This window comes from Neofelis nebulosa, chromosome 9 (assembly GCF_028018385.1).
Source record: "Neofelis nebulosa isolate mNeoNeb1 chromosome 9, mNeoNeb1.pri, whole genome shotgun sequence".
In the NCBI taxonomy this organism is placed as follows: Eukaryota; Metazoa; Chordata; class Mammalia; order Carnivora; family Felidae; genus Neofelis; species Neofelis nebulosa.
In genome coordinates, this window is record NC_080790.1 from 97,988,975 (window position 1) to 98,014,181 (window position 25,207).

Genomic DNA, 25,207 nt, shown 5'->3' on the forward strand with positions numbered 1-25,207 from the left:
TCTTTTTTTATAGCTTTGTTCTAAGAGTAAATGTGCTAGAAAAGAAACAACCCATACTAGGTGATTCCAACTCTGAGAAAAGCATTCACGTAAAACCTCACCTCTGGTGGCCCGTGGAACGAGTAGGAGTACAGAATGGGCTGGATCATGATGAGGGACTGAGTTAGGTCCTGTCGGGCAAAATGGTGTCTGTAATACGATGACTCGTCAGGACTGTTGTTAAACACTTGGAGAAATGGAGATCTTCTAAGATGGAACATGAACTGCATTTACAAAAAAAAAAAAAAAAGGTAAATGCATACAGCTGTAACTTTCTTAGAAACCCCAGATAGTGGACTTGCCTTTGATCTCTGAAAGAGAAGCCAGACTTTAAGACAAGGCTTCTGGGTTCATGTGAACAGAAAGTACATGGTATTACCAAGGATTGGGGGAACAGGGAAATGGGAATCTGTTTAATAAGTACAGAGTTTCAGTTTTGCAGGATAAAAAAGTTCTGGAAATCTGTTGCATAACAATGTGAATATACTTGAAACTACTGAACTACACACTTAAAAATCGTTAAGATGGTATATTTTATGTTACGTGTTTTTCACCTCAATTAGAAATGAACATTATTCTTGAGAAAGGGGGAGGGACCCTGTGGGTATGTCAACGCTTCCACATGTAAAGGAAAAGGCAAAGCAGCATTTATTTCTGAAGTCACTGGGCCAGGTTGCAAGACAGAATGTCTAGAGAGGCCACAGTGCAGGGGAAAAGGCACACTCAGGGAAGCCACAGTCAAAAATTGTGAGCACAATACAAGAAAGTACTAGTAGGATGGGGTGGGAATGGAGGGGCAGCAGATTTCCCAAGCCACTGGGGTCTGAAAGTCGTGCATGAGGAGGCCAGAGGAAGGGGACTCCAGCTGCAGCAGCAGTTAAGTAGGTGGAGAGCTCAGGACTCAGGATGGAGTGAGGGGTATAGGAGAGAGAAGTTATAAGAGAGAGGGAAGGACAAGAGATGAGGCTGGAGAGTTACGCTCTTTACCATGAGGATCAGAAGGTGGACGGCAGAGTTTTAGCTCAATCTAATGAGGTGCCAGAACGAGCTATACTGAGAAGTATAAAGTTTCCTGAAATTCCAAATATTGAATCATAGATTCCTAATAATCATGGCTGATATTCAATGTATCTCATGTGCAAGGCACAAAGCAGCTGACAAAAATGATTTCATCTTTCCAATAAGCCCACGAAGTAGGTTCTCTTACCTTCCCTAGTTTACGGGTGAGCAAACTATGGGATAGGCAACTTGCCCATGGCCACTCGCACTGAGGGGCAGAGCCACTCTATTCCAGGCATCGGGTTCCAAAGACTGGGCTTGACTTCTAACCTAGATGCCACAACTGGAGGAATCTTGGAAACCACCTCATTCAGTGGTTTTCAAACTGTGCTCTTCAGTCCTAGCAGATCCTTAGGGTACGGGTTGGGGGGGGGGGGGGGGGAGGGTGCTGTGGCAGCACCCAGTGGGTGAGGGTGGTGTGTGGGCACAACCAAAGCAGCTGCAAGTCTATCTGCTTTACGTGCTGTCTTTTAAGGGGGTCCTCTCGAAAAAAGGATTCCACGGCTTCAAAGAGATTGCAAACCACTTCTCCAGACCCACTCCTTCCTTCTGAGGAGGTATCAACATCCTTCTGAGGAGGGGGTTCAGGACCTCACCCAGAATTGGCAGCAGCAGAACCAGTGCCAGAACTCCACTCTGACTCTGGCAGGTCCAGGGCTCCTTCCACAACACTGTACAGCCTCAGCTGTTCCAGCACAGGGTAGAGGCCCACGTGTTAGGGACCACGGAACCCTGCCCTGGGCCGGGGGTCAAGTGAAGTGATCTCTAAGGTTCCCTTCTAATCCTGAGAGTCCAAGCTGTACAAGTTCACAACTGAAACCTGTGACCACTTTCCAAATTGAGTAATTGAAAGAATAACACCTATGTGCATATATAAGTGCTCACAAATTTATTAAAAAATGGAAGTTTTCTACTCTCTACTAATTCTTAAGAAAATGATGGAAGGGGAGGGGAGGGTAAGGAAGGGGAGGGAAGGGGAGGGGAAGGAAGGGGAGGGGAGGGGAAAGAGGGGAGGGGAAAGAGGGGAGGGGAAAGAGGGGAGGGGAAAGAGGGGAGGGGAAAGGAAGGGGAGGGAAAGGGAGGGGAGGGGAGGGAAAGGAAGGGGAGGGAAAGGGAGGGGAGGGGAGGGAAAGGAAGGGGAAGGAAGGGGAGGGGAGGGAAGGGAAGGGAAGGGAAGGGGAGGGGAGGGGAGGGGAGGGGAGGGGAGGGGAGGGGAGGGGAGGGGAGAGGAGGGGAGGGAAAGGGAGGGGAAGGGAAGGGAAGGGAAGGGAAGGGAAGGGAAGGGAAGGGAAGGGAAGGGAAGGGAAGGGAAGGGAAGGGAAGGGAAGGGTTGGGTTGGGATTGCTTCTGGTTCAGGGAAAGCTGAACTGCAAAGAGGCCACCTGAGAGTCCTGGGCCCCAGCTGTGGAGCGGGCTCACACCCACCAACAAGCACTTAGAGAGCACCTGGCCCTGAGGTGAACACTCCATCCACCTCGGCCTAGCATCCTCACAGCACCTGCAGGGCCAAGCTCTAGTTTCCTCATTTACAGATGAGGATGGGGGTTCAGAAAGGGTAAATACACAGATCCCTGACAGCGGCTTCAAGCTCTGCCCACTTCTCTCCCTCCTTTCCCTGTCCAACGGCTCCCAAGTGCCTGGTTCGGGCACAGTGCAGTTATTTACAGGAGCTGTTATTACTGCTGTTTCCTGGGTATAATGTAGCAGAGTCACTACAGACTTATCATTAAATATTTGTCATTATTTCTGGTCCCATTTTGTTATACTCGTCTTCACATGTGCTCCATTTTCTTGATTTGCTGCTGAGAAAGCTGTCTACCCAGCACTGATTCGAATTAAAAGGTTTTGTTGTGGCCTTCAGCAACGACCCTGTTTTGCCTTTTCATGGAGGTTTACATACATCTCTTCTTCCTGCATATGTCATTGTGTCTTCCGTAGGGTTGAAACACGGTCTCACACACAGAGAACTGAACAGAATAACCTTCATCACCTATAGACACAGTCTCAAAACACAGAGTCTTCACTTTAGCCTGAGAGCAGTGAGTCTTATTTCCAAAAAAAAAAATTTTTTTTTTGAGAGAGAGCGAGCGAGCGAGCACACACACAACTGGAGGAGAGAGAAAGAGAATCTCAGTGCGGAGCCTGAGTAAAAAAAAAAATTTTTTTGCAGCGTATTTTATTTCGATCACAATTTATTCTTCTACAGTTACTTAAAAAACACCTATTACTTACCTGAGGATACAGAGAGAAGGAATCTGATAACCTAAAAGAAGTGGGGTCTTCTTTGTTATACTGTCCAAATTTCTGACACTGTTGAAAGGGAACAGCAAAAAAGAAAAAAAGAGAGAGAAAAGCCAAGTTAGTGTCACCTGGAAAAATGCCTGCAGTAGGACAGCTATGTTCCAATTTCAATTCTGACTTAGAGTCCCAGACCAGCACTTCCCAAGCATGGTCGGGCCAACCCAGCAACAGGGTGTTGTTAAACACAGATTCTGATTCGGCAGATGTGGAGACGTCCTGCATTTCTCACCAGCTCCCAGGGCTCCCAAGCAATGCTGCCAGAGGATTACCTGGACCGGTCAGAGGCTTGAGGCACTCTCTCGGGCCCTCTCCCATAGGAAAAAACCCAAAGTGCACCAAAAACTGGCAATAATAGATAAGCTTTGATGTTGCATCACTCTACACCTCAATTTTCTTCCTTTTTTCAAAGGCAAATTTCTGAACAATATTTTCTCTTCCAGCCTTTATTTCCTCTTTGTTTTGCACCTCTCTTCTGGCCACTAGAGAACTGGACCTTCCACCACTGAAGGAAAGATTATCTCTGACAGTTACCTCTCCTACCAAGTCTGATGACCTTGTATGGCTCTCACCTTCCTGGACTCCCCAGTAGCACAGGCCAAGTGGCTCCCCCAAACCTCGTGAAATTCTCCTCCAGTTGCTAACACAGCACTTTCTTATTTCTCATTCTCCCCAACTGATCCTTCTCTGGCTTGTTCCATGGCCCCTCATCTCCCTACCTCCTAACTGTGGGTTCTTTGGAGGCTAGTCCTTGGCCCTTGCTCCCATCCTCACTACTTCAGCTATAAGTAACAGACTGATGTCATCTAAATCCACCCCGACATCTAGTGCTGCCTGTTAGGGGCACCCAAATGCAGGATGGCTTCCCTCGGACGTATTTTCACAAGTTCATGTGTAAAATCAATCGAACTATTTAGTACACTAAAAAAAAAATTGGGGGGGAGGGCGCTTGGGTGGCGCAGTCAGTTGAGTGTCTGACTTTGGCTCAGGTCATGATCTCAAGGTTGATGAGTTCGAGCCACGCATCAGGCTCTCTGCTGACACCTCAGAGCCTAGAGCCTGCTTCAGATTCTGTGTCTCCCTCTCTCTCTCTCTGTCCCTCCTCTGCTAGTGCTGTCTCTATCTCAAAAATAAATATAAACATTAAAAAAAAATTTTCCACCCCTTCTACCCCTCCCTCATCCTTACAGTCACCCACACTTGAAACCTAAGTCAATGTCGATTTTTTGGTTTTTGATTCCATAAATAGTGTGACCGTATTTTATCAATTTTTCTTTCGACATACATCCTGATTCCAAACTTTCCCTACCCTCTAACTGTCCTACCACACTCTAGTCTCAGCTCCTTTGAACCTCCAGAATCCTCCACTGGTCTCCATAACAGCAGCCTTTCACCCTGTAGTTTATCTCACATGGTAATGGTAGATGTAAACACAAGCATCATGCTCATGGCACTCCCCTGCTTAGGAATCTACCCGCAACATTAAGGCAGTGACTTCACTTTAAAATCAAGGCATCCAACAGAATTGTTGAATCACTATGTAGTGCACCTGAACCCAAAATTACATTGTATGTCAACCACACTTCAATAATAAAAATTAAAATAAATTCATAGAGGTGCCTGGGTAGCTCATTGGTTGAGCGTCCAACTCTCGATTTTGGCTCAGGTTGCAATCCCAGGATTGTGAGATCAAGCCCTGCACTGGGCTCTGTGCTAAGCGTGGAGCCTGCTTAAGATTCTGTCTCTCTCTCTCTCTCTCTCTCTCTCTCTCTCTCTCTCTTTCCCCCTTTGCTCCTCTCCCCTGCTCACTCTCTAAAGTAAAAAAATATATATTAAAAAAATCATAAATAAAATGAAGCATTCTACAATTAAGCAGCACTTTCACTGCTTTTCCCCAACGTACAACCTGGGCTCATGAGGTCTCTCCAGGTCCCCAGCAAAAGCTGAAATGCACAGCTATGTCCCACAGGCTTGTCCATGCTTGGCCCTGACTTCTCATCTGTTACCCTGCTCGTTTTAAGAAAACCTGATTCAAAGCTCACTTTCCCCTTTCCCCAAGGCTCACCTTGCCAACTACCCGGACCTTCTGCTCAATTTTCAAATTGTTTCAAATGTTGACATTCCCTGAAAAAATGGTTCCATGGGACAGCAAGGGCACACACACATCTGAATAAAGTTAAATAGGTGTTTGATCATGAATCCGTGCTGTGAATTTCCATAACAGTAAGCCTATGTCAATTACCGACTTACTGCTTTGTAGCTCCAAATTTACTCTTGCCTGTTGTGAAAAGGGCTTGGGCCCTTTGAATATTTTTCCTGTGCCAGTTGTCATGATGTTAAGCTGTCAGTAGAGTGTGCTGGAGGCAAGGATGTTTCAGGGTTCCAGGATGCTCACTCAGCCGGAGTGCCTGTGGCTTCCCCAGTGCTGAGCTCTTGGAGCCAGCAGCTACCTCTGTATACCCCGTGTGCCTCTGGTGAGACACTTCCTTATGAAGAGTTTTCCTTGGCACCCCAAGGGTAGACTTTCATCATCCAATTCCAGAGGGTGAATTTCTGTCAAGCTCCTCTGCCATGACACTAGGGCAACTTCCTTGCCAAGAGAGACTCAGTGAGCCAAGGCTGTGCCCTCCTACCTAGATCAGCCCTGGGAAGTAGAGGGTCCTTCCCTGGGGGATCTACCTGAGCCTAGAAGTAATGGCTGCTACACATTTGCTCTTCCTATATTCTTTAGACTGCTCTTTGCTTCTTACTACTAGCCAATCCCTCATTATTCAAAGCCTCTGTCGTGAGTCTTTTTTTAATTTTCTTATATTGTTTGCTCATCAATGAAACTCATTTAAGTTTTATTTATTTATTTTGAGAGAGAGAGAGAGAGAGAGAGAGAGAGAGCAGGGGAGGGGCAGAGAGAGAGGGAGAGAGAGAATCCCAAGCAGGCTCTGCGCTGTCAGCAAAGAGCCCAATGTGGGGCTTGAACCCATGAACCATGAGATCATGACCTGAGCTGAAATCAAGAGTACATCACTTAACAAACTGAGCCACCCAGGTGCCCCAATCTTTTTTTTTTTTTTTTTTTTTTTTTTTTAAGAGAGAGAGTGAGTGTGCATATGCACGAGCAGGGGAAGGGCAGAGAGAGAGGGAGACAGAGACTCTCAAACAGGCTCCACGTGCTGTGTGGAGCCCGATGTGGGAATCAGTCTCATGACCCTGAGATCATGACCTCAGCCAAAATCAAGGATTGGACACTCAACTGACTGAGCTACCCAGGTGCCCTGTGACAGTAATTTTTAAGTAAAACTTTCCCTGCTTAAATTCTGTGTGATTTATCCTGATTAGACCCAGAACAACACATGAGGCATTTCTACATTCAATGGGCCACAGACACCTACTGCTGAAAAATATCACCCACACCTGGAGGGAAAAAATAGAACTACAGCTTCCACAGGGACTCATCTAAATCAACTCTTTGGGTACACAGATTTGCATCTTTCGCCAAATGTCCTGTGCATGCATGTCATTCCTTCCCAACTATAATGTAAGCCCTTGAGGGGAAAAGGTACTTGTAAATGTGTTTGGCTTAAGGTAAGCAACAGAAAATTCTTGTTGACTAACTGTATGAAATGACAGGTTTAAGCATCAGCTTTCTTTTCTCAATGTAGAGCAGAGACTAAGACTGAACCTGGTGCCACGGTGCCCAACTTACCAGTCGAATGAGCTGTCGGTCTAGCCACCGGAGCACATCAGGCCCTTCCTCTGACTCTGCACGGAACACCCCCAGCCGAGCCATCAAGACTGCTGCAGCCTCCTGGTCAAATGCTGCTTCTATGTGCCTGAGCTGGCTTTGTGCATCTGCCCAACTGACAATTCCAGAATTAGTGCCATGCTTATATTCAGGAGAGACCAGAAAGCCAGCTTTCCGTTAAGATAAAGAAACCTAAGTCCTGTTACTTCATCTAAGGCAACATAGATTAGAACTCAGTAAGGAATCACAGGAGTTTTACATACATTCTCATTTGCCCTCATGTGATCTCTGAAGGATGTAAGTACAGAGGAAAAATTACGCAGAACTTCCCAATGTGCCATAAGTTATCATGAAAGTAGATACCCAAAAGGTGCCTAAGTCTCCAGTTCCTTACTCTAGGTCAATCTTGCAAAAATCTATATGTTTACAAATATACAAGATGACTTTCCAGCATCATACCCATGGTAGAAAGAATTAGCATGTATACAAAAGTTTTCTAAACAAATAAAGACATTATGAACAAAATTGAAAGACAATAGACAGACCAGGAACAGATATGAACAACAAACAATAATCATATCCAGAATACATAGAGTCCCTGTAAATTAATGAACAAGAAAAAGAAACAGGTTTTACAAAATGGGCAAAGGCTATCACAAAAGAAATATATATGGCCAGTAAACATCAAAAGTGCTCAACCCATTAATAAACATGTGAAAAATTAATAAATATGTATTTTAAAATACATATAAAAGTGGCAAACTGCTCTATATTAGCATGTTAGAGATCAATAATATTAATTATTAATGAGAATACAGGACTCTCCTTAGAGTATTAGGGAGAATACAAATTAACTTCTTAGGACAGTTTTACAGGATACAAAATTCTACTTCTATGAAGGGGCTGGAAAGAAATACTCATATACACAAAGACCTAAACCCATGAATGCAGCACTGTTGGAAGGAAGGTAGGACCTGAAATTCCTTGAAGAGAGGAGTGGTACATCCCATTCAAACCATGCAATGCTGTGCAGCCATTACAACCAGTGAGGAGGTCATATGTGTTGACGTGGAAGACGTCCTTGATACATTATTGAGAAAAGTTTTTAAGTATACTAATATAAGAAGCCATCTGTCCATTAATACACACACACGACACAACTGCACAGAAACGGGACTGTGAAGATAAATACCGGTGTAGTAATAGCATTTCACCTCTGGGGAGAGTGGGCAGAGACCCATTCTTTATACAGTTATGAGCTGCTTGAATCTTTTACAAGGAGGATGTATTTACGGGTCATTAAATGAAAATTAATTTTTAATGAATTTATTCCTACTGAAAGAGGATTCTTCTAGGCAAGTGTCTGCAGGCCTAACTAGGTTAGCCCGCAATATCTCTTCCTCCTCCTCCTTCTCTAATCAAATGAGTCTGTGAGACTGGTGAGAACCATTCAATGGAACTATTAAGATAAACTAACAGATGTTAAATGATCTCTTCAAAAGAAAAGCACTGGTGGTTCCACAGAAAGGAAACCAGGATGCTCACTTTCGGGCAATGGTGGTCACGCGGATGCGCCTCTGGGTGCTGGAGTGTTGATACTGAGTGACAAACTGGATGGCGCCTCTGCCTCCTTGGGGGATCGGGGCGTTGTGCTGCAGATGATAGGCCACACACCTGGTTACTGTTACAGGCATGACTCAAACACACATGGTCACAGAGCCCACTGTGCTCTTCCTAAAACAACTAACACAGTGGTGACAGTAAGGTTCTCGACGCACTCTGAACGGTACATTTAAAATCTGGGCATGTCACTGTACACAGCTTTTACCTCAAAAAAAAACCAAAAACAAAAACAAAAAAAAAAAACCCAACCAAATTCAAGTAAATATTAAACTCAAGTTACTGATATGCATGCTGAAGTGTTTAGGGATGAAAGACACGACAGGAATTTGTCTTAAAGCAAAGTAAAATAAGGTAAAACGGGAACTATAGAACTATAGAATCTAAGTGGTGGGTGAGGATACCTGTAATTGTACAGGTATTCACTCTGCAATTCTTTTCATTTTTCTGTACATTTGAATTTTTCTAAATAAAATAATGGGGAAAAACTGACATACTCAGAAATTCACCAACATTATGATGGCTGGTAAAAGCTATTCCCCTTCTGATGAACTTATCAGTTCAACAATTTAAGTGATGAAAGCAATCTGCTGTCTGACTCTGACCAAACCCTGAAAGGAAAAAAAGGGTCGTGCCAGACAGATGTCAGGCAAACACAAGCCCAAAGAAACATCAGTCTTCAGAGAAAGAAGCTAGAGGCCACCAGTCTGTAATAAATCAGAACACACAGGGATTCCTAGGTGGCTCAGTCAGCTAAGTGTCCAACTCAATTACAGCTTAGGTCATGATCTCACAGTTGGTGAGATCAAGCCCCATGTTGGGCTCTGTGCTGACAGTGCAGAGCATGCTTGGGATTCCTCTCTCTCTGCCCCTCCCCACCCCCCCCACATACTCTCTCAAAATAAATAAACCAGAAAACACAACACCAAGAGACATGAATACTCATGAAGAAATCCAACTCACTTGATTGACTACTTCAAAGTAGATGCCAAGTGTAGATGTGGGATCCATGCCACAGATTTTCCACTGACTCGTGCCACCAACACCAAGCTCCTGGGGTAAGAAGAGGAATTAAAAATAAAAACAAAAAGCTACTCCTGTGGTTAACTGCTGATGACAAATACGGACTCTAAGAATGGTAGGCTACTTGAAAGATTTCATTCCAAATGAAAATTTAAATTTAACTAAAAAAAAGTACAATAATAAGCCAGAATAAAGTTTAAGATTTATTACAGGCCTCTAAAATTAAGCTTTTTATATTAGAACTTGGACCAATTTCCATTATATCACCAAGATAGCTCTTTCTCCCTCTACACACACACACACACACACACACACACACACACACACACACACACACAGAGTATGTAACACTGAAGTTAGCTGAAAGAAGCCACAGTTAGAATTATCTTGAAAGTTAGCTCGAAAGTTTCACCATTATTATTAGAACAAGAAATAGTTACAGGATATTAACTATTAATTATTAATTTTGAATCCAGTTCCTTTATGCAAAAACTACATATAAATCTTTGTAAGAGAATTTAGATTTTAGTGGTATGAAGCCTGCTTTTTATTGACTAGCTGAAGGACTCCCAATGATAAATGAAGTTCACTGAAATGTGAAGAGTGTTGCTGTTTTAATCAGGACATCTACAAGAAAAGGCTGCAGGTGTCAAAAATACCTGGAATTGTCAACCAAGATCACTAGATTCTGCAACATACATTCTTATCATTCAGTAAATATATGTTTTAACATACTTCATCAAAATGCAGAATAGTAGATGCCAAGTTTTGTTTTTTTTTTTTAAGTTTATTTATGAGAGAGAGAACAAGCAGGAGAGGGGCAGAGAGAGAGGAAGAGAGAGAATCCCAAGCAGGCTCTGTGCTGTTGGTACAGAGCCTGACGTGGGGCTTGATCCCTCATGACCTGAGCCAAAATCAAGAATTGGACACTTAACCATGTGAGCCACCCAGGCACCCCCAGAATACTGTGCTTTTTAGGAAGTAACATGAGTATGCATCAAGAGGGTCATATTTCTTTTGTATGACTCTGAATTGTACACTGCACCCAGATGGTACACTGTTAGGTAAGTAGAGCCGATACCACTGTGGCCTCTACAAAGCTATGCCAGGAGTCTTTGTACCTGGCCAAAGAACCAGCAATCTCAGGAAGGAGACAGTCAGAGGGTGAAGGGAACATTCTTAGGTGAAATCACAGAGCAGCTCTAAGGTAGAGAGAAGAGAGGGCTCTGTTTCATCAGTATTTCCAAAGCAAGCTGGTGAGATGGATGGATTTGTACATGTCACCTTCCCTTTTAGTGGCCTTTTCTAATAGAAGCAGGGAACATCTGTTGGAAAGTGAAGGGCCACACCGAGGGAATATGGCAAAGAAGCAAAAGAAGATTGCATGCCTCCCTTTCTTGGCTTGCTAATCCTTTCTCCCGAATCTTCCCATACCACAACTCAAGTTTTAATATGTGAAACTTAAAGTTTCAATTCGAGGGATTCAGAGTATGCCACTGCAAAATACACCACTCTGACATAAGGGTTATTTTAAGCTGAAGGTAGTTTGAAAAAACAGACATAAGAAAACTCTCTGCCCTCCACCTACTAAGGGCAGGATGATTATCAATCATCAAAGACAACTCTAGATGCTTATCAGCCCAGAGAGGGCATAAGACGAATCTATACAAGAAACATGCTAAGACCAACCCTCCTTCTCTTCCATTAGCTCCCTCCATCTATCTACCTTCCACACTGTGCCAGCCCTAGAGGCTCAAAGTGCCTTTCCTGTATCTTATCACTTTTCTACAGATTTACTGTTCTTTTGTTAAGATACCACATAATCCCAAATTCTAACCATCCCTTTGATTTACTCCCTACTGAGTACATACATGCAATGTGTTTACGTGTAATGTGTGCATTAACTTATTCTATTATGAAACCTGTCCTTTGCCAGTCTTGTTTGCAGGGCCCAAGCCAATGAAATCAAGATGGGTAGACAAAAAGAAAATCTTCCCTCTTCTATCAGCACCAATGCCTGAGTGGGCCACAAACCCTCCAGAGCCCCAGAAGTACATTTTCTCACTAATACACAAATTCCGTATGTAAGCATTTACCTTGCATTTACCAGAGTAAGTATGAAGATAAAATTAGGAAATCACTATTTGATAATCTCCAATGAAACATAATGATTCAAGTAAGGATAATCAATGGATGTTAAAACCATTAGGTAAAAGGCTGTTGGCAAGCAAGATATTCACATTTTGCCACAATCTCGTTCAACAGATTTACTGCTAACGACTAAAAGGAAATGTGCCCTTATAACAGAAAGATGTGGGGCAGTCATCACCTTCACCACACTGTGTAACTCAGCACCACTAACACAGAAGACCAGACAGAAGTGGTTCTTGAAGAAACACGCATGAGGTATAAGATTACCCAGGAACTGTGGTGGACAAAATGGTCTAACCTGAATCTAATCACTAATCTAACTTTCACTTTACAGAAAATACAGAGAGGACAGAAACCAGTTCACGGCCACCACAAGGAAACAATCAAATACACTGAGAATGTGTGGTACTCTATTGCAGAAGAGATGGGCACTTGGCACTGTCTCTTCAACAAATCGATGTCATCAAACAAGCAAAAAACCTCAAAGAACAGAAAGACCATTCCAGACTTAAAAAGACTAAGGATACATAATGCTAGATGCAATACTGGTTAGCGTGTGGAAGAAACAGCTATGAAGGGCATTTAGAGAAAAATTAGGGAAAGAATATGACTAAATACAGCTGATATTAGCAAATTATCATTTTCTTAGGTTTGATATGTCATGGTAGGAGAACATCCTTAATTTTAGAAGATACACACCAAAAGAGTAAGTGTCATGACACCTGCAACTTGTTTTTAAAGGTTCTGAAGAAGTATGATAAAGTAAATATGGCCAATAGATAATAATCAGATAGAGCAAATATTGCAAAAATAGAGGACAGAATTAAGACAAAATGTTAACAATTACTGACTGTAAATGGTGGGTATACAGGACTCTTTCCCACTTCCCTAAGCTTCTCTGTATGTTGAATTCTATCTCCCCCTCTTTGCATCCTCCACCCCCTTCCCAAAACCTCATCGTTGAATTCCTACCGGTTCCTAGAACAGCTAATCAGCTTCCACTGATTCATAAAATTATCTTCTAAGGAGATTTTAAGTCTATGGAAAATATTTTGGAACAGGGTAACCTTCCAAAGCCCTCCCAGGAATTAGGGGTATAAGTCCTTTCATACACTGGGATAATGAGTGACTCCTCAGATGGGCTTTAGGGCAGCAACCTGCCTCGCCCAGGGGATTATAGGAATATTCTCTCAAATCACCTTGCCTCTGGCAACTTCAACAAAACATTAACCAAAGTAGTCAGTAAGCATTATATTAAGCAAAAATAAGTCTGTCAGAGAAAGACAAATACCATATGATTTCACTCATTGGTGGAATTTAGAAAACAAACTGAAGGTTGATGGAGGGAGGTGGGCAGGGGATGGGCTAAATGGGTGATGGGCGTTAAGGAGGGCACTTGCTGTGATGAACACCGAGTGTTGTGTGTTAAGTGATGAATCACTAAATTCTACTCTTGAAACCAATAGTACATTGTATGTTAACTAACTAGAATTTAAGTAAAAACTTGAAACAAAAAACAAAAAAAAAAAACAAAACCAAAGTAGTCACTAAATGAATATTCACTGATGATGAAGATAAAAGTGAGGACGTAAGGGGCGCCTGGGTGGCTCAGTCGGTTAAGCATCAGACTTTGGCTCAGGTCATGATCTTGCAATTTGTGGGTTCAAGTCCTGCACCGGGCTCCATGCTGACAGCTCAGAGCCTGGAACCTGCTTTGGATTCTGTGTCTCCCTCTCTCTCTGCCCCTCCCCTGCTCATGCTTTGTCTCTCTCAAAAATAAATGTTAAAAAAAAAAAAAAAGAGGATGAGAAAGATGAAATCTATGTGGGCTTCCATTGTGCCAGGGGCTGATCTGCACGTTTGACCTGAACTTACTCATTTAGCCCTCCCAACAGGTACTATTACTATCTCCACTTCCTAGATAAAGACGTTAAATCCCAGAGTGATTAAGTACCTTGTCCAGGCCATAAGATAGCAGGGGTAAATGTGCACCCTTGTATCCACATCTGGCTCTACAGAGTCCAGCGTGTCCTCACTGAAGAGGACATCAAAGGAAGGACGTAACTATGACAATCCCAGCCCAGAACCACTCTGGAGGGGCCTCACTGCACCCAACGGTCTGTCTCCTAGCAGCTAAAGTATAAGCAGAGGAAGTGAGCCACCAGCAAAGCCACCTCACCATCTAGTGGGTTAACTTAACTTTGTTCACATATTCTCAAAATGTGTTACCCAAAGAACATACCTGTCTGCATGTACAACAGTGTCATTCATGCCCAACCAACTCAAGATGGTCTCTGAGAAGTGAGACAAAGGTATCACCTCTAAGGCAACACACAAAGCTTTATCCCTGAAGGCTTCAGCTGAATGCCTGCCTTGCTACACAGAACACCTTGTGGCTCATTGTCACAGAGACCCAAACAAGGACAGTGGGGTTAGGGGAACCTAGGCTCTAGCTCCTCCATATCAGTTCTGACCCAGAGAACAAGATACTTGACCTCTCGAGCCTCAGTTTTCTCCTCTCTGACCCTTTAGATAGATGGAAGGACAGACAGAAAAGACACCACCTCTCAGAGTTGTGGTCATCAGTAAAGAATTGGCCCTTCTCCCCTCACCACAGACACAGACACATCCCAACAAGTGACATAAGGTTGCCCCACTGACATTTCTAATGAATTAAATCCTGGGGCAGAGGGGGTGAGAACAATGGAGTTTTCCTTACATTTTCTGACACACATGGTCCTTTCACATTCAGAGACACACAAGGACCAATGGCTCCTGCAACTTTCAGCTCCCGAGAGGTCTAAAATGGAAATACAAGACAGCATAAAGTTAAAATTCATTGAGAGCCATCCTCTCACGAAAGACACAGCTAAAACTTACAGGAAAAATATGGTAGCATTATCATTCCAGTGAGAAGAAATCCTACGTGGATTATTCTCTTACAAACTTTTCTGTGACCACTGTAATCGGATAAAAACGAATAAAATCCTCCTTTAGAAACTGCATTAACTTTGTTCCAAAGATGATGCAGCATTTTGAACTTTTTCACCTTTGAAATTATTGTACACATAGAAGAAAATAATTCCGCCAAAAATTCATTTCTTTCCAATCCCAAGTACTTAGCCGTAATTATTTATAATCTGTGATCAGTGGATATACTGTTGTATGTTGCTTTAAAAATGCTTAATTCAAGGGGCACCTGGGTGGCTTAGTTGGTTGAGCATCTGACTTTAGCTCTGGTCATGATCTCACAGTTTGTGAGTTCGAGCCCCGTGTCAGGCTCTGTGCTGACAGCTCGGAGCCTGGAGCCTGCTTCGGATTCTGTGTCTGCTTCTCTCTCTGCCCCTCCCCTGCTTGTGCTCTGTCTCTCTCTGTCTCTCAAAAATAAATGTAAAAAATAAATAAATAAGCAAATAAATAAATAAAGTGCTTAATTCATGAACTCCAACATAACTACATGGCCAACATACTTAGATTTTTAAATCTCAATTCATTAAAGTCTACCTCTCTTCAGCTCAAAAAAAAAAAAAAAACAACTCAAACATTTGAGATTATTTAAAGTTTATCTCTAATTCTCAAAGTAATAATCCCAATTGTATCACGTAGCAGCCCCTTCTAATGTTTTCTCAACAACTCAGAATGAAGTGTGTAGGGTTTTCAGTCCCTACAAGAAAAAGGAGGACCCAAACTCCCACTACTGCACTATTTCTGAGCGCTCTGGTTAGTCTGCAGACAGCCACTAAATATAAACATGGCTTTGTGAATGTGGTGGCCCATACCGACGGCCAGGGGGAGCTCAACACCACGTGGCAGCCTCTGTGCTCAGCTTGCCGCCACTTCTCAGGCCTGCTGTCCGAGAGCAGGGCCAAGCAGAGCCTGCAGGGGAATCAGACACCTCTTTGCATAAAACAGTAGTAAATATACAGGTCACCCTCAAGAAGCACAGTAATAGCATCAATATACCTTGTTCAACTATTTTGCTGGGAACCTTTTAATTTACTTTTTGATGTCTATGTCCAGCAAGGTGAGGCTTCTACAAATCTGACTACTAAATAAGTAACAACACTCTTCTTCCGTTAAAATTTTAGAAAGTTATCATACCTTCACTTCCAAAGTAGCACCAAACGCCATGCGAAAATCTCCGTTGAAATCTTTAGTAAAAATTCTCTGGAAAGTCTGCTTGAAGAGAGAGGTGTTGAAAGAGTCTCCCATCACCATGTGGCCTCTAGGAAAGAAAGAAGAAAGTGAACATTTAGGATGACTGAAAGCCACTCAGATGCTTCCACGGTGTTCACAAACAGTAATTTAAAGAAAGAAAAAAAACCCCATGTCTGTGAAGGTGCTACTAACTTAAATGGGAAACAGCAAGTTCAACTTGTACTTAGGAAAGACACTATTTTCAAAATATCAAAGATAGGACTCCTTAGAACAGTTCTAAATCTGTCCCACAGAGGTGGTCACACAAATCTACAGATGATACAACCTCATACTATACACCCCCACATGTTACAAAAATGAGTGCCTGTACAAACTCAAAGTCAAAGCAGACTCTATGATATAGTTCATTCTATCACACAATGTCAATCCCTGGTTGTGATACTGTGCTATATTTCTATTAAGACACAACTTAAGACACAACCACTGGAGTTGCTAAATGGAAGAGCATGGACAGACCTCTCTGTAATATTTTTGCAATTTCTTATGAATCCGTAATTATTTCAAAAGAAGAAGAAAACAGAAGAACCCTTCATTGGTAAACCCACAGGTTTAATGGGTCATCTACTGAGGAAATGTGTCCAGCTCCCCTCATTTACTCTCCTCTGACAGGGGAAATACCCAGGCTGCAGGAAATCCTTTTCAGGTTAATTCACTGCCTCAAAACATTGAATCTTCGCCTGTATGTAAATTATCTCTAGTGTATGAATACCTATATGTATCCCTTCTTGAAGTTAGAGGAAAATACTATTCAAAATTTCAGCAGTTCATGTATTTGGGCAGATAAGCACCACCTGATGCCAAGTTATGCATCTAGTCATTGATCATCCAATAGGATTTCAGAATTGAGCAGGACACAAGATCATCTGGTCCAGCTATCTCAGAGTGCCTGACCCCTCCAGGAACAGAGATGGCTCTTTGGCCCTATACAGTCCACCCTTCTCACCCTCCTTAGCCATGGGATCCATGGTTTCCTGGGAAAAAAAAAAAAGGCTACATTTCCCAGCCTGCCTTGCATGTGGCTGTGTAACTCAGCTTTGTTTGTTGGAGGTAGCCTTTGTGATTTGTGGAGGGCCTTCTCATGGGAAGACACATATCTTCCTTGGACCCCTCCTCCTTCCTGCTGCTATAACACAGCAAGAGCCCGGTTACCATCCTAAACCTCAGGTAGCACAGAAAGGTGGTGGAACAGCACAGGAAGGGCCTCAGCCCCAGGGATAATGAAACTAATATCCCAGCCCTGGCTGCCTATTTCCAGTGTCTACTTCTGTTGCACTCACACAAACCTAATCCTGATTCACACAACCCTGCCAGGTTATTATTACCCCTATTAGACTTAAACTCCTCCAGCATAGGAGGCCACACCCTCCACAGGTAGTCCATTCCAGGCACGAACAGTGCTGACCGTTAATACGGTCTGTCTTCATACTGGCTCAAATTGTATTTCCCAGCAGCTTCCAACACTGGTTCTAGTTTTCCCCTTTGGTCACACATGTAACAAACAAATCTGATACCCTCTCCGCAGGAGAGGCAGTCGATTGTTCAATATAGATCTTATGCCCCATCTGTCTTCAGTGGTATCTTTTCTAGATCCTTTAATCGCTCTCATTATGACACAGTTCCGAGTACTCTCCGCCACTCTTACTGCTCATCTTTGAACTGCCCCAGCTCATCTGTACATCCCTTTTAAACTGAAAATGCTCAGAATGGAAGACGATATAATCTGGGTGTGCCTGGCACCAAGGAAACTAAGCACTATGATCTTCTCTGAAGACAATCAATTCCTGTAACACAGCCTACCTACCTTGCCTTTGCTGGAAGTCCTCCCAAATGGTTGGCTCACCTTGAGCCACAACTAAAACCTCTGAGACTAATGTCACTGCTAACATGTTTCCCTGATACCATATTTGTGTAAGAGGTTATACGACCTAAACACCAAGTCATTCAGGAATCAAGGACCTCGCTGAGAATCTGATGGAAGTGATGGTACCTCTCCACTGGAGACACACGCGCGCGCGCGTACACACACACACACACAGGCGTATGAACTCGGGATGGTCACAGTAAAGCTTTTTGATGGATGTTCTAAGATAAGAGCTCTTGGAGGATACCAGTAGGAATTCATCCTACTAAATGCAGTTCACTGGTATAGCTATGTCAGTGTCATTTGGGACCTGGTCACCTAATAAATCTGCTGCTCTCTGGGACAGCTTCGGTGATGAGTTCAACCTTCTACGTCCCCCTTCTTTGCTCAGTGAAGACCAGCAGCATTGCTGGGAGCTTGTTAGAAATGCAGAATCTCAGAAACACGCCACAGGTGTATGCCAGTACTTCTCAAACTGCTCTGAGCAAATCACCTGGAAACTTATTCAAATGCAGGTTTTGATACAAAAGGTCTAGGGTATGGCTCAAGATATTACATTTCTTGCAAGCTCTCATGTGAGGCTGATACTGCCTGTGCTCAGCCACACTTTGAGCACTAAGGGTCCACACCGTGGTTCTTAAACCCTGCTTCACATTAGAAACACCCAGGAGAGTTTAAGAAATGCTGATGCCTGGGTCATACCCCATGCTAATTAAATCAGAATTTCTGAGGGACAAGACTCAAAACCAGAGTAGTTTGTTTTTTTTTTTTAATTTTTTTTTTCAACGTTTTTTATTTATTTTTGGGACAGAGAGAGACAGAGCATGAACAGGGGAGGGGCAGAGAGAGAGGGAGACACAGAATCGGAAGCAGGCTCCAGGCTCTGAGCCATCAGCCCAGAGCCTGACGCGGGGCTCGAACTCACAGACCGCGAGATCGTGACCTGGCTGAAGTCGGACGCTTAACCGACTGCGCCACCCAGGCGCCCCAAGAGTAGTTTTTAAAGTTCCCAGGAGATTCTAGCATGCAGCCAGCTTCAGATCATTGGTGCACATGAGCAGTTCTCAGGCTTTCTGTGCACCAGAGTCCCCTGGTAAACGTGTAAAAGCTGACTATTGGGCTGCAGCCTCATAGTCTGATTCAGGAAATCTGGGGTGAGACCTGAGGAAGTGCACTTCTACTCAGTCCCTGGGAGCCCTGAAGGTTGCTGGCGAGGCCCCATCACGCTCTGAGAACTATGCTCTACACCATGACCGGTTCACACAATACAGACATAGGCTCTAAGCATGCCCCACCACGCACCCTCAGGCTGAGCATGTGCTCCGTGTCCATCATGCTCCTTGCCACTGATACCACAGCCTGGAGCTTTCTGAAAGCTTATTTAAGTCAGCCACGCACATCCTATAGTTCCACCACTCACTTCTCTTTCCTTAAAACACACATACTTGCCTTTCCCAGGTATTTGTTGTCAACATACCCAGTAAGATTTGCACAACACTTCATCTCCAGAAGTCCTGTCTGATCAAGGGCACAAGCGTAAATATCAATGCAGTGACCATTTGTAGCAGTTCGGTTGGCAAGCATCTCGTAGTGCTGTGAAGAGAGAAAAATTATGTTTAGGAAAGAGCAAAGTCATTCACTAGGTATGCCTTACTATACCAAAGGGATGTAACCAAACTTAGGAAAATGGAGATAGTTTTCTTTATGACATCCAAATTAAATCAAACATATAGTTTTCAATCTCAAAACACGTTTAGCAGTTTTAACACCACCCACTCTTAAGTAAGGATTCAGAACTGGGGCAATAATTTAACAACAGCCAGTATCTGGAAGGTCATCTCATCAAGATCAACTTGCTGACCACAAAGCATGGTCTCAGCAAAGCAGCTGTCACTCCAGAGCAACCTAGACCCAGCACCAGGATACCAGAATTACAGCCTGTGTTCAAGAGTACCTACCTTGGTCGCCTTTTTCATGAAACGTGCATTATCTTTCTCAATATCATGCCAGGAACGAATAGGAACCTTTAGTTCATCTCCAACTACCATGCCGGGCCCTTGGGTGGGGGGACCTCCAGTAAACAACATAATCCTGGCTCCCGTGTTTGGAAAAGTGCCCTAAAACAGTAAATGGCAATATTTTAGAAACATACCGCCCACCCCAAGTATGCTTCCATTTCTCTAAAGAATACTCCAAACAGTTCTCATCAGCTGTGCTGAACACTGTTGACAGTACAAAATAACACAGATGACAATGCACAGAAGCAGCCGTGTCTTCCAGCCTAAGGGCTTCATACACTTTTTTTTAATTCACTGTGAGCACCTGCCATTGCCCTAATGGCCTCGTGTTTCTCATGCAAACTTCTGACATTTTCAAATCATCACGGGGCTCCTTCATTGTGGATAGTAATAACAACTGAAGTGCTTTCTAAGTCAGTTGACTCAGGTCACAAATGATTTTAAAACAAGGCTAGCAAACACAACTTGAGGTGCCCTGGTAAATTCTGAGTTACCTCCAACAGGCCAACGGCAATGGACAAAGCAACACCAGTGGATCGCAAAGGTCTCTTCCCCTGAGTCACAGGCCATGGGTCCCTCTGCAGCTCCCCAAGGAGATCAGTGAGGTTCATGTCAATCTTGTGAATGGGCTGCAGAAATCTGCATGATTTTCAATGGACACATTAATCCTGGTTTAATAAGTACTCTGGTTTTTAGCTCTAGGTGACACACAGTCACAGCTCTGCAAAATAATTACTCACAGTAGAAAAAACTTACAATTTTATTTTTTCAAAGCAATTTTAGCCAGGGAAACAATTTAAAACTGAATACAGAGCAATTTATATATATGTGTGTGTGTGTGTGTGTATATATATATATATGTGTGTATACATATGTGTGTGTGTGTGTGTGTGTGTATGTATGTATAGTATGGGAAAAAATGATTTTAAATATCAGTTTTAATTACATTTTAAGCAGCAAAGAAATCCTAAAGACAGGTCTAATGTGAATTCAATCCATGCACAGTTCATGTACATGGACCACCTTAATCATTCTAAAGATCTACTTTATTTAAGTGTATTTATTTATTTTGAGAGAAAGAGAGAAATTATGTACACACAAGCAAGGGAGAAGCAGAGAGACAGGGACACAGAGAATCCCAAGCAGGTTCCATGCTGTCAGTGCAGAGCCCAATGTGGGGCTCGATCCCACGAACCATTATTAGATCATGACCTGAGCTGAAATCGACAATCGGATGCTCAACTGACTGAGCCACCCAGATGGCCCTAAAGATCCACTTTAAAGTGATTCTCAAGTGTTTTTCTTGAGCCTTCAGAGTAAACACAGAGAAGCACTGGTTTCTTACCACAGTAAGTGGCTGTCCCCAGAATGTCAGACAATGAATTTTATCATGTTTGCTGACTGTTGCCGGCCATAGGCAGCCCAGGGAGTCAATGGACTGAGGAAAATAAGTGCCTGGTTCTAGGTTTGCTTGAGGACACCCCACAGAAACCTGTTGTTTTATTTAAGACTCAAAAAAGACAATAGCCATGCATAAGAGGAGGGGAAGGCTCGAGTACAGTGGTCTCAAAACCTTTGTGACGATACAACACTAAGAGGAAAAACATTCTGAACAAATCTACTACACACACACGTGGGTGTATATATGTATGTGTAACTACACAATTTAGTTATTAGTTTCAAATATATACCAACATGTTATACAAGTCATTAAACATTAAATACTGGTTAGGCTTAATCATTTTTTTTTTGTCTAAAAACAAGAAAACAGAAGTTCTAACATTTTTCTTCCCTCCCTTCAGTGGAATGCCCTGCATGCCCACTACTGTGTGTGCAACATTCTATGTTGGTAGCTCACCTGCTTGAAACGAAAGGGTGCTCCTGTGGTTGACCAGGTCTTGCTTGCTGCATAGGCATGGCAGGCTTGGTGAGGCCCAGCATATCCTACAAAAACCAAAAGGACTCATTTCCCACAACACTAGATTGAATAACCAACTACTTTTTAAGAAATCTCCTTGCTCCTGCTTGTGTACAAACAAGGCACAAACCTGTATTTGCTTTGCGGTTAAATCCTTGGTCCCTCGGAAGACATAACTTTTGGAGATTCCTTCACAGCTGAGCTCGTGAACCTGCACCATCCTCCCAAACGTGATCAAACCCACCAGAGCATCTGGAGGAAGGAGACTCAGGGACATCTGCAGGGATTCTTTGAGTGCTTGAAGGTCATCTTCTTCCAGGCACGTGTCAACCACATAGAGGAAGATCAGAGGGGATGGAGCACCTCTCTTTACGCAAAGAAACACAGTGTGATGATCAGTATACAAACAGACATAACCAGCTCTTTTCAAAGCAGATCAGGTATGTAAGTAATAAGTCTCGTCTATATTTACTGTCAGGAAATATGGACATCTAACTAACTTCTACTCACTTCGTTAAATGACAGGTTCTATTAAAACAAACTAAATGTAAAAACTATTTGTATCCAACGATTTATTCTACATATTTTCAAATGTTTTATTCTTAAGAGAGCACAAGTAGGGGAGGGGCAGAGAGACGGGGGACAGAAGATCTCAAGTGGGCCCAACGCGGGGCCCGAATGCACAAACCGTAAGATCATGACCTGAGCCAAAGTCAGACAGTTAACCGACTGAGCCACCCTGGTAACCCTCTACATTTCTGAATGCCTTCCATGTGCCAGACACTGTTCCAGGTCCTGGGATATATCAGTGAACCAAAAGAACAAAGATCTTTGCCTACCTTAAGGAGCTGATTTTCTGGATGGAAAGAGTAGGGGGATGCCAGGAGTAGAGGTAGGGGGCAGGTTCCGGTATTACATAAGAGATCAGGGAAGCCTCAATAAGAAAGTAACATTAGAGCAAAAACCCAGAGGAGAGGGAAGGAGCAATACAGACATAGGAGAAAGAGAATTCCAGCCTAGAGCAAAGGCCCACAGGCAGGAGCATTCCTGGCATGTCCAAAGAAAGTCATGAGACCCATGTGGCTAAACGAGGACACTAAAACAAGTTGAGGTCTGAGTGATAATACAGAGCTAGTCCACAAAGAGTTTTGAAGACTCTCTCTCACTCAGGGTAAAAGGGAGTCATTTTCACCATTGGAGGTTTCCGAACACAGAAACAACATGACATGTTTTTAAAGACTTACTCTGGCTTTTGGGTTAAGAATAAACTGTAAGTGGGAAAGGGTGAAATTAGGGAGAAGGGTTAAGAGACTGCCCAGTAATTCAAGCAAGAGGCGATGGCTGGCCCAGGAAAAAAGTGGGGGAGAAAGAAGTGGTTGGACTGTGGATAGATTCTGAATATAGACCCAATGGGATTTCCTCGTGGATTGGATATGGAATGTACAAGAAAGACAAGTCAAGGACGAACCTAAAGTTTTTAAGCTTGACTACAAGATGGAGTAACCTTAACAGAGCTGGAGAAAGCTATGGGGGACAGGTGCTGAACACAACCAGTGACCCCTTTTCTAGCCTTCTATCAAGATTGTAAGTAATGCCAATGAGTGCACACACACCATGACCAAGTGTTTAGGATCCATCTGCCCTCATAGTTTTAAATTGTCCAGGGACACAGAAGACGAAGAGAAACTCAATATTTAACACCATTCATTAAATATGCAACAGAGAAGTTACCTGTATCACATACTCAATTGTAGAAAACTGGGGCATCAATTCAGCAGGCTGATTCACCTCAGATATGCCTGTATAAGCAGGAGGAAACTGAAGAGAAGGAAACAAAGCAACGTTTTATTAGGGCGAAAGATATTTATGTTATACCTCTTATTTTCCATATATAAAAAATAGGTAATGTCCATGAATTAATTCTGAAAGCATAGAACACAGACCATGTAACTAAAAATACAAAAATCAAAATTTTAAATCGAAACCCTGCCTTACATTTATATCCCATTGTAACTTTTTAAAATGTAGTTTGAGGGTATGTTGTAACTTTGAGATGATTAAAAAATGCACCAGTAAAAAACATTTTTTAAGCACTGCCTTGCAAATTAAGGGCAGAGACTTCAGCTGTCTCATCAATAATTTATGTGGGAGGCCGTGCTTTACCAGCTGGCAGTGCCCTTGCAGCCCCCTGTGTTCTCCAAGGCCAGAACCCAGGAGTGTGACTGAGCTTCTCTCTTCAAATCCCTTTGGAAAGTGACTGGTGAACTAAGCAGAAGATGGAAGTCAGGAACGCTGAATACTGATATACTGTCCACGAGTAGTTCAAGACATATTGGCCTGGGACTCTAGTCTCCAGGCAAAATGCCTTTGAGAGAAGTGCCACTGGAAATAGAAATGAACCCTCAAGCAACTTGCTAAGGACCACCCTAGAGCTTCCTCTTCATTTTCCCCATCTTTCTTTTCATGATGTCTTACAACATGAAGCTTCCACCACTGCCCTTTGGAGAGTCAAACCTCTGTTTTCAAACTTTGGAAAGACAAACCTTTCGCTCCACATTTCAAAGAGGACAGAGAACTTGGAGAGAGTTCAGAGAAGAGGGATCCAAATGATCCAAATGATAGAATGTTGATATGTGTAGAGTACGGTTCTACAGAAAAGGAAGGTAAAAGATGGCAGCCATATGAAACAGAAATGGTAAATGAAACTGTAAGGAAATATGTAAGGAAACTATAAAACCATCTTTCTTCAAAGTTAAAAATCATAATATGGGAAACAGACTTAAATTAGGAACATTTTCATTTATACAGGAAAATATCTGATGAACCATGAAAGTTAAAAAATAGTTTTAACCAACAACAAAACAAAAAGAAGCTACAGAACAGCAATTCTTATAAACAAGAGGAGCCCTATGCAAATGAGGCATTAAAGAGCTGTAATTGGAACTGAAAAAAAAATTTATGTGGATGACTAATTCTTTTACTTGGGTTTATTATTTTAGCTGTTATCAATAAAGTAATACATGTTCATTGTAGAAAACCTGGCAAATACAAGAAAATATAAGAAAACAGGAAAAGGAGCACTTGGCTGGCTCAATTGGAAGAGCACGTAATTCCTGATCTTGGGATCAAGAGTTCAAGCCCCAAGTTGGGTGTAGAGATTACTAAAAAAAATAAACTTAAAAAGAAAAAAAAGAAAACAGGAAGAAAAAACTCTTTATGTTCCTACCAACTAGAGACAGCTAGTCAACATGTAGGCATTTATT

At 42.8% G+C, this 25,207-nt stretch overlaps 1 protein-coding gene across 2 annotated transcripts in view; it reads right to left on the reverse strand.

The window, feature by feature from the left end:
• Positions 1 to 25,207, reverse strand: part of SEC23B (SEC23 homolog B, COPII coat complex component) — a 45,658-nt gene that overhangs the window by 12,873 nt on the left and 7,578 nt on the right. For both annotated transcript variants that reach the window (XM_058684780.1, XM_058684779.1), the window contains exons 4-16: positions 23,676 to 23,762; positions 22,075 to 22,311; positions 21,885 to 21,970; positions 20,521 to 20,665; positions 19,967 to 20,125; positions 19,486 to 19,601; positions 16,031 to 16,154; positions 14,649 to 14,729; positions 9,719 to 9,808; positions 8,681 to 8,787; positions 7,097 to 7,250; positions 3,331 to 3,408; positions 102 to 263 (exon numbers count right to left, since the gene is read on the reverse strand). In XM_058684780.1, the coding sequence (XP_058540763.1) occupies positions 102 to 263; positions 3,331 to 3,408; positions 7,097 to 7,250; positions 8,681 to 8,787; positions 9,719 to 9,808; positions 14,649 to 14,729; positions 16,031 to 16,154; positions 19,486 to 19,601; positions 19,967 to 20,125; positions 20,521 to 20,665; positions 21,885 to 21,970; positions 22,075 to 22,311; positions 23,676 to 23,762 (1,626 nt within the window). The remainder of the gene's footprint in view (positions 1 to 101; positions 264 to 3,330; positions 3,409 to 7,096; positions 7,251 to 8,680; positions 8,788 to 9,718; positions 9,809 to 14,648; positions 14,730 to 16,030; positions 16,155 to 19,485; positions 19,602 to 19,966; positions 20,126 to 20,520; positions 20,666 to 21,884; positions 21,971 to 22,074; positions 22,312 to 23,675; positions 23,763 to 25,207) is intronic.